A 10,345-nucleotide genomic window follows, 5' to 3' on the forward strand; every position below is an offset into this window, starting at 1 on the left:
TTTTTGTCAAGAATATAAAACAGTAAAACCATCTGTGGGATTAGAAGTTACCTTTAGAAGGGCATGAGGGCCCTGGAGAAGACTTCTTCAGCATGTGATGCTGTGTTTTAGCCTTGTGTTGATATGAAGAGCGCTCACTTGGTGAAAAGTAATTGAGCAAGACACAGGATTGGCACATTTTGTGGTATGAATGATCCATGCTGATTAAAGGCCTCACATAGCTTCATTGCCTCACTTATGAAGTTGTCTTCTCACATTTACAGTTACATTGACAGTTACTGTCAATGAGAAATTTACCACATTCTCTAAACAGGAAAGGAAAATGGATGTCTGTGGGGGCATTGAAGTTGTTCTTTGGGGAGAACCTGCTTAGACTTCCAGTCAAAAAGCCAAGCAGGAGCTCACATCTGTAATTCTATATAGCTACTTGGAAAGCTGAGACAAGAAGATCACTGTTCCAAGCCAGCCCAGGCCAGAGACTCCTACTTTCATTCAGTGACCAAAAAGGAGAAGCAGTTTGCTTCAAGGGGAAGAGCTCTAGCCTTGAACAACAACAACAAAAAAAATTGCATGGATAGCATCCAGGCCCTGAGTTCAAACCCCACTACTAGCACAAAACAATTAAATTAAACAAACAGAACAAGAACAAGAAATAATATTTTCACAATCTTACACCACCCCAAATGCATCCCTTTTGAAGGCTCTGCTTTGTGTTATACTTTTGAATGGAAACCCTAGTTTTTCTTTTTATAGACCAGAAGGCAAGATTTTACAGTTTTCGAGAGAGATCAGATTTGTGAAAGATTTTAGGTAGTTTCTCTTTCTGCCTAGATAAGGAGATAAGAATGAACCTTGGAAACAGGAAATAGAAGGTATTTTGTTCCAAGGCAATGTCCAAAGGAAAGACAGCCTCCCTCAGCAATGACACAGAATCAACTCAGGAGGCCCCTCTGTCATTTCCTCAATTACCATACTAGGAGCCAGCAATAACTAAAAAGGGAAGGAAGGAAGGAAGGAAGGAAGGAAGGAAGGAAGGAAGGAAGGAAGGAAGGAAGGAAGGAAGGAGAGACAGAAGTAAAGAAAGAAAGAAAGATAGAAAGACAGAAAGATTCATTGCATATCATCAATTCAAAAGAAATGGGCAAAGATTAGATAAGACATCAAGGATATATCACAAAGTATTCCAAAATATATATAAATGTATATATATATATATGAACATATATACATACATATATACACACATATATACATATACATATACATATATACATATATATATATACATGCATACATACATATAGGCAGTCCATGATATGTCATTGAGATCATTTGATCTCTTTAAAGGAATTTCTCAAAAATCTAAACACGAAGCTTAAAAATTAAATCTAGCAATTTACACACAGCCCAGAGAGCTGTGTCATCGATCTCTCATACTTTCCAAGTTCATTCATAAACTTCTCAGACCACCACCAGCAGCAGCAGCACCCAAGGACCTGTGAGAAATGTAAATTCTTATGCCCTACCTCAGACCCAGCAATCTGAGTGTTTCCACAGCCCAGTAGGTGGTTTTCAGGGATGCTTCAGTGTGAGGACCACTACTCTATCCTATGGGCTTCTCCCCACTAGTTGCCATAGGAAAGAACTGTTAAGAGGACCACACTTTTGGCAACCAGAAGCATCTAAGTTTCAGAATGGAAAAGTGACTTGCCTAAAGTTACTCAGCTAACTGGCAAAAGAAAAAAATAAGCAGTAAACAACACAGGCTTTTCACTGAAGATTTAGATCTCTTTCTATGGACCACCTCAGAAATTGCTAGAAAACAAACAGGGTGAGATTAAACTGTGTCAAGTTCAGAATGGCAAATATGAATTTGAAAGAACAGAGAGAGTGCTCTCTAGGGAGCATAAAAACACTAACAAAATCCACAGACCACAGAGAGCAAAAGAACCAGAGCACCTGCCAAGTAGTTCTTCATGGTTCTGATAACTTGTCTCTTTGGTACAATTCAGGTTCTGTCTTTAAATGCAAGAACTGGCTTTCTCCCTGGTGCCTACATCCTTCTCACAGACTCTCAAAACAAAAAGTCTTACTACAATGCTCAACGTTCTTTTCCCCTTCTTGTCACGGTATTTGACTAGTGTTCTCCCTGTTTATCCACAGTGCATCCTTTACAACCTCTTTCCCTTGGCATTTATGATCATTTTAGTCTCTTCCACCTAGAATGGGAGATCAGAAACAGCAAGGACTTTATGTACTTTTCCCAGCACTCTAGGAGACAGTCCATGGCTGGCATTAAGAAGTGGGCAAGGAATATGTTACATAAAGGCACATAATATAAATCACCTACGCAGGAAATCTCAAAGTATATTTTCATACACCTTCATTTTCAAAGTCACATTGGCTGTTTAATCTCAAATAAAAAAATTGGAGAATTATATTGAAATATTGTTTCAAACAATCACTCTAAAAGAAATTTAGGGCTGGTGGACAAAACTCAATTAAAAAGAATCTGCCAAGTCTGTTTCTCTTTTCCCCGTGACATTCAATCTTTCTTAGTAAACCCATTGTCACATTTGTTCCCTACATAAAGGTTTCAACATGGACAAGACTGTTCTATTTGTTCAACAGAGTTTTCTTTCTTTTTCTTTGACCCAAACAAAGCATTTAATGCGCTTCTGAATTTATTGTCTTGATTCTACTCTATTTACAAAAAGCTTCTGGTACAATTAAGCTGGAACAGAGAAGAGAAACGTTCAAAATCTGTGGTAAAAATATGCATGCATACATCCTTGCCTTCCTTTAATAATTGGCAGAAGATTTCAGGGAAGCCTAGGGCTCATACTGCAAGCTCTGATTGTGCTTCGAACTGGACAAAATATAGGCACAGACTCACTCGGCTAAGTAATTGAATTCACTACCTGGAATATTTAAATTGTTTTCAGACACTGGAAATTGGCTTAAGAAGATTAAAGAAAAATACCCTGGAGGATAACAGGCTATAATTTACTAGGTAGAAAAAAAAAGTCTTTTCAGCAAGAAGAACACTTTAGTCTCCTATAATTCCTCCTGGTTAAGATATGTACTCGTCATCTGGATCTAAATTTCCTTACATCCTAACAGCTTGGCTTTATTCCAGTGAGTTGTTCTGATCATATCGTTAGAATGACACCCTATGGATTTAAAACATGAGTGTATCCCCCAAGTTCTCCTGTTTTCGGTGAAATCCATTGATGTAAATGGAGGCTAAGTGGAAGAGTTCATTTGAAATCCTGGAGTCTAAACTGTATAGAAAGCCCTTGAGATGTCACCCCCCCCCCCCAGAGCTCTACTCCCCAATCTGGCAAAAAAAAAAAGGCTCAAGTATGACTTGGGGGATCATTTTGCCTTGTCTGTATCAAGGTGAAGACTCTAAGACGTTTCATTTCTCAAAACACCAAACACAAAAAAGCTAGCCCTCTCTAGCCTGAGTCCAAGCCCCTTATGCTCCCCTGGGACCCTTCATGCCCACCCCCCACACGAAGTTCAGAAACCCTGTTAGGGTGCGCGTGGTTCCCAGGCCTCCTCACCACCACCACCACCCCCCCCCCCCAGCTCTGGCAAATCAGCTACTTAAGTTTGGCAGCATGACCACCTGTCGGCTGGACCTTCCTCTCCTCGGCCAGCTGCATAGCTTGCATCAGAGTCCCCAAGGACTCTGACATTGTCATTCAGAAGCAAAGGACCCCAGCTTTGCAACAATTGTGGGGGGGGAGGAGGGAAAGGGGTGTCACTCAGTTGGCAAAGAGAAGGGGCACGCCTGGTTTTACACCGGGCGCTTGCCAGCTGGCTCCAACTTCACACTCCTCACTTTCCAAACTCTCTGGACGCATCATCCGGCAAATAAATAAAATAAATAAATAAAATAAATCAACCTGCGCCTCTGGCTCCATGGATCCCCAAAGACTTCAGACCCTGACCGGGTGACTGCTGGTCAACTCTGAACTCCCCCCCCCTTCCGTGGACCGACCCTGGAGCGCACGGGCAAAGCGTCTGCCCTGAGCCGCCCACCTCCAGAGGCCGTCTACCTGGGCGCCCCCAGGCCGCCCCTGCCCCACTCACCCTGTCCCCCATTGCATAACGCGCCCCTCGCCCCCCCCCACGCAGCCCGCCCCGCTCCATGCCCGGGCCAGCGAGCGCCCCAAGGCCGGGCCGCCCCGAGACTTACATCATCCCACTTGACGAATTTGGTGCCTTTCTTGAGGCTGTCGGACACGCACACGGGCTTGAGTTGCAGAGCGTGCACTCCGGGCTGAGCCCCGGCCATCTGGGCTCATCGAGGCTCCGGGAGGGCCCCCGGGCGAGCTGGGCGAAGACACAAAGGTGGGGACGCGGGGCGCGGGGACGTGGGCTTCCTTTCTCTGCTCCCCAGGCTGGCCTCTGCCCTCCCCTCCCGGCCTCCTGGCCTCCGGACGCCGATCAGCAGGCAGGGCGCGCGGGGGCGCAGTGCCCAGCCTGGCCGCCCCGGGCGGGACGCCGGGTGGGAAACCCGCGGTGGATGGTGAGGTTCAGTAGAGACGGAGAGAAACCGAGCCGGGCCACCAAAGCTGCCAGCCGCCGCCGGATCCCGCTCCTCCTCCTCCTCCTCCTCCTCCTCCTCCTCCACCGCCGCCGCCTCCAAGCGCACCATTCAGCACATCCTCTAGACACAGAGGGAGAGAGCGAGTGACACACGCTCGGCGCCCCCCCCCTCCTCCTCTGACTCCTTCTCCTCCCTCTCCTCCTCCTGTCACCACCCCCCCCCTCCACCTCCCTTCTCCACCACCCTGGGATTGCTCACTCGCCCGGTCCTTCCTTTCCCCCCCCCCCTCCCCGCGCTCCCAGCCCAACTTTGCGCGCTGGGTCAGGCGCCGGCAAGCAGGGATGCAGCGACACCTCCTGACCGTCGGAGGCCACTGCAGCCAACGCCTGCGCCTCCAGCGCGGCCTCCGAGTCTACCCCAGCCCCCTCCCCCCGCCCGTGGCAGGCCTGCAGGCAGCTGGCTATCTTTGGGGTGCTGTCTAGGAGGGGGGCTTGGGTGCCAGCCTGCAAGCATCTCCGAGTCCTAACCTGGTAGGGAACGCGCGGGGAGGCGGGGAGGGAGGACAGACGGTCCACAGCTTCCCTTTGTTACCAGAGCTCTCCAGATTCTTCTTATTTTTTTCTCCAAGAGAACTGGTATTATTAGCAGTGGAGCTTGGAAGGAGAGCTCTTCAGAGAAAGCTCCGGGCTCAGGAGAGCTGGCTGTGCGCTGGGAAAAAAGCAGTCAAGTGCTGTATTTGAGGTAATAAGTCTGTCCTGAGAGAAGCAAAAGTTTTAATTTCCAAATAAGAAAATACATACCCACCCTTCTCTCTCTCTCTCTCTCTCTCTCTCTCTCTCTCTCTCTCTCTCTCTCTCTCTCTCTCTCTCTCTCTCTCTCTCTCCTCTGTGTGTGTGTGTGTGTGTGTGTGTGTGTGTGTGTGTGTGCGCGCGCTCGCGTGCGTGTGTAAGAACTTGCATAGGTGCAGGAATGCAGTTTGTTCTCTTTGACAGAAGTACTGGAAGAACGGGGAAAAATGGACCAGAATTTCAAAGCTGATTAATTCCAAGTGTTTGGTTAATATGGAAATGTACATCCATGGCTGAGAGTGTGTAGATCAGCAAAGCCACTTTGGAAAATAGCTGCTTATAAACTCGCACATCTATTTATCATGCAACCCATACATTCTATTAGATATTTTTTTCCCCAAGTTAATTGAGAAGCTCTGGGTGTTGGTGGTTTGGGCCTGTAATCCTTCCCTTTCAGGAGGCTGAGAATTGAAGGTCAAGGTTCTAAGCCAACCTGGGCAGATAAATCTGGACTCTTTAATTACCTACCAAAGATCCAAAAGTGAAGATGTAGCTCAAATAGTAAAGCCCCAGCTTTGAGTGAAAACCTGAAACAGAGCTTGAGCCCCTGAGTTCAAACTGCAGTACAGGTACACACACACACACACACACACACACACACACACACACACACATGCGCACACACACACACACAAAATATAACTCCATACAGACTTCTCTAGCAATGATAATGGCTTTTTTTCATAATAATTTTAAACAAAATAAAAATAAAATGTCCGTCAACAGAAGAACTAGTAAACAAAAACTCATTTGTACAAACTATAATCATATTCCCTCAAATGAACAGGCAAGGATGGGTGACTGTACAAACCTTAAGCTTACTGAAAGAAGCCAGACACAGCCAACTACATTCTACATGAATCCATTTGTAGGAATTCCAAATTAGGCAAGCTATTCTATGGTGACAGAAAGCAGCTCAGTAGTTACCTGTAGCTGGCAGTGCTCAAATATTGACAGGAAAACAAAAACAAAAAACAAAGGACACCAGCAGAAGTGATAAGTGAACAGAAACATTCTACAACATGTGTAGTTACGTTTATCAAAACTCACAGTGTTACATATAAAATGAATGCATTTTTATCCGGATTCAATTTTATCTCAAAAATTTTAAACTTAGCAAAGTATTAAGAAGGGCCCTTAGGATCTCTATGGATCAAAGATTTTAACCTCAGTCAAAAGAATACCAAAAATATGATGGGAAACTTTACTATTAAATATTGCAATATAACCGAGCAAAGTGTATCTAGGCAAAATGACACATACCTGTAATCCAGCTAATGGAAATTTTTAGAAGCATGAGATTGCACATGTTAGTCCAGCCTGAGCAATGAAGGAGACATTTATAGCTCAGTAACAAAGCATTTACTTACCATATATGAGACTATGAGATCCTAGGTTCAATTTACAATTCCATTGTTAAAGACAAAACATACATATTGATCACCAGCTATATGGTTAGCCTAATTATAATCACCATGAGAAAACTCCTGCTCTTTTCATTTCCTTGTCACTAGAAGCCATTTGCCACAAAGAATTATGTTAAAGACTGGCTTGTCTTATTCAGATCTTTGGTCTCTAAATTAATATCTGAGTCTGTCATCCATAGTCCTGATCTCCAATGGTCTTGGCTTGCTAGTCATTTTACAAAGGCAATGGACTCATTCTTACAATGATCTTTCCTGGAGAAGACTGGACCCAAACTCTGTTTTCAGGGACCAAGCTTTTTCAGTTATCCTTACAATGCATCCTTCCAGCTTCTTCTGTTCTTTCTTTTCTTTTCTTTTCTCATTTATTATTTCGCAGCTCAATGGGGAACTTATTGAGCATAGAAGTTTTAACCTACCACAATGGCTTAGGAAGTAATGGAGATTGGGGCTGTAACCACTAAAAGGGGGGTGTGGAATGTAGAGAGTTGAAAATAGGCTCTAAATCCATTCTCTCTCTGTTCTCTGGGGCCTGGCCCCTCTGTATGTACACATTTTATTTTAGTACTTTATAAATTTTGGTAAGCCACACTGTATTTATCCTCCTCGCTGATGTTAGGAAATGTGACATTCTTTGGAGACAGGGGTATTTGGGAGTATGATATGAACAAATGTGTAGGACATGCTTACAAGGGAATTCTTGTGCTCTAAGGTTACTTACTCATTGTGCCCATAAAACACACCTGCATCTGGGAACCTCTGACTCAAGGAGGAATAGTCAACAAACCTAGGCCCCAATTGCAGATTAGAAATGTGTCCAATGGAATCCATCCTAGATCTGCCAGAATCCAGCCAGACTGAAGACCCAGTGAGCTAAGTAATAGATGCTCATCTTTGAATGTGGCAGACTTTAGGGGTCATTTGCTATGTGCATGTTATCATGGCAATGGGATGGTTGAGTATTTCCATGAGGCATTTTTTTTTATCCCTGCCAACTATTACTGGGAATATCAATGTCAAAAGAGACAGAGGGGAAAGAGAAGTTGTGGAATTCTGAATAAGGGTTATCATCAAAACAACAGGATTTGGACAGCAGGTTTCTTTCTACCAGAAAACAAACAAACAAGCAAAAAACAAACACATGCAGCTTGGTATAGAATAAATCACTTCATCCTGAGGATGAGAACTGAAACAAGCTTGGTTTGACTCCATCATTTCCCCTACCCTTTGTTAAGGATACAAGGCTGAAAAATTGTTTTCAAGTATGAAGATTTTTGCCATGCCAAGGGACCTGCAAGATCATCCAAAATTGTATGAGCCAGGCCTGTGATCCATCAAATTCAGTGCTTTATTCTGTTGGGTTTTTTTTTTTTTGAAACAATAGGAAGGTCTGTGTTCTGTGAGAGCACAGAATTGCCCTCTGGAATGTCAGCTTCAGGGAGTTGGCAAAGCTAGCCATTATTGAGCACTCCCTAGAGTCCAGAACACTAAGCTGAGCACTTCCCAGACACTCCATTACATAACCCTTACTATTCACCAGACCTCTCTACCCACTTCGTCTTGTAAGGAAACCCTGGTTTGTTTAACTGGCAACCATGCTTAGGGAAGATGGCCTCTTCTTATTCCCAGGAAATCAACTATGAGTGGTCCAAACCAATTATAGTAATTCTATTGTTCCTTGTCTGTAACTGGTTTAGAAGGTATGTGAGGGGATCCAGATCTCTAGACCTGACCTTCTGGCAAATCAGTTTCTCTCTTCTCTCTTGCTCTCCCTCCCGCCCTCCCCCCTCCTCCCTTTCTTACCTCCCCTGCCTTTCAGCCCTATGAAAAATGTTGACAAGGGGAAAAAAAAGATTCAAAGAATCTTCCACTCCTTCTTAAGATCCTTAAGCCTTTGAAAGATCTCTAGATTTCCTGATAAAGTGGTAAGAAATACTTATTTCCACTAAGCCTTATCACATTATTCTTGGCTGATCTGGTTAATAAATAGATGTTTACACATGCTGTTTGTGATCATAAAGCATGGAGGCTTACAGAAGTGAACTTATGACCTCAAGGTCACACTGAGTCTTCAGAACTGAAACTTGAGACCAGAAAGTCTGGTGTTAGGACTTGACTTGTAATTACCACAGTAGTCACTTCTAGAACAAACCACATAGATGGGAGTACTTTCTTCCTACTTTGAGCCACTGTATAATACAAATGATCTCAATTGTCCTACTTAATGGGATGTAATATGTAGCCAAATCTCCTACCAGTTCATAACAACAGAGGCCTGCCCCAGTGGGAATGCACAGGTGTCAGGATTTGCGTAAAGGCACATTTGAAGAGCCAGTTCTACCAATGGCTGGCCCTGTGACCTTAGAAAACTTACTTAACCCTTCTGAAATGCACTGTGCATAATTCAGACATGTGATGAATAAGGATGATGAGAAATTGTTATTTGCCAGCACTGTTCTAAGGATTTTTATATTCTTGATGCATTCACTTTCACATGGATCTTATCAACCAGGTTCCCATTATTATTTTTATAATTCAGTTTCCTTAAGGAAATGGAGGCAGGAAGCGTGAACTGATTGCCCTGGCTCCAGATACATTCCAGCTATTAAGAAAAAGAACTAGAATTCAGAATGATTATAAAGCTCAAATAAAATCATTCAAGTTAGTCCCTATCACATCATTAGTGTTCATCAATAGTAGTTAACATACTTAAAATTATTCTAAAATTATACTATATTGCCTTTGTGAGCCCCAAAATAACTCTTGGAATCTTCCAAGATAGCATCATCATTCTGTACTCTGTGATTTAGCCACCAGCTTCCTTTTGCCTTCACTGGTTCTATAAACTTTAATCATATCTATTTTCATTTCTCACATTCTAGAAAAGAACAGCTCTTTTCTATCATGAATAAATGATTTCTAATTGTGTGCAAGCAGTGTACATCAAGGATCCTCTAATTCTTTTGTGAAGTAGTGGAGAGAGATGGAAAAAAAACATATCCTAAACCAGCTTTGTAATAACCACATCTATGTTACAGTAAATAGTCATTGGCACATCTATGTGTGCTGCTCTCTGAAATCTCCCTGACTGGCTAGCTAGCTGGAACAGAAATGATTGCTATGGTGACCTTGGAGCTAAGAGTCAAAGAAAGCTAAGCTTCCCTTACCCAGAGCCCCTGAATAGCTCTGTAGAAAGTCACCCTGATGAATCGTTCCCTGGCCCCAAAATGATGTGAATAAGGAATACATTTCTAGAGTATTGGAGCCAAGAATTAAATGTCATTGGCATCATGATTATTATTGCATTTCACATTAATAGAAGAGATAAGGCTTACACATCTTAGATGGTAAATAAGGAAATGCATCCTGATGAAACTGCCAAGTTCTGACTCATGAGGTCTCTTGTCCAGAGAAACAAGGAGACAGGCAGAGCATCCAAAGAAGACAACTGAAAATTATCACCAGCACATGGAAAAGAGCCATACTTTCCCTTCCCTGGAGGCTCTTCTTTG

The 10,345-nt window shown here is 43.4% G+C and overlaps 1 protein-coding gene across 3 annotated transcripts in view; it reads right to left on the reverse strand.

Moving 5' to 3' along the window:
• The window catches only part of Plcb1 (phospholipase C beta 1), a 652,247-nt gene extending 647,668 nt beyond the window's left edge, over nt 1–4,579 (reverse strand). For 2 of the 3 annotated variants that reach the window (XM_090352011.1, XM_090352013.1), the window contains exon 1: nt 4,208–4,578. In XM_090352011.1, the coding sequence (XP_090208137.1) occupies nt 4,208–4,306 (99 nt within the window). In that variant the 5' untranslated portion in view covers nt 4,307–4,578. Of the gene's footprint in view, nt 1–4,207 lie in introns of all 3 variants that reach the window. The other variant, XM_090352012.1, reaches the window with a different exon arrangement.
• Nucleotides 4,580–10,345: the final 5,766 nt, after the last annotated feature.

Source organism: Megascapheus bottae, chromosome 18 (genome assembly GCF_031878675.1).
Source record: "Megascapheus bottae isolate mThoBot1 chromosome 18, mThoBot2.hap1, whole genome shotgun sequence".
Lineage (NCBI taxonomy): Eukaryota > Metazoa > Chordata > Mammalia > Rodentia > Geomyidae > Megascapheus > Megascapheus bottae.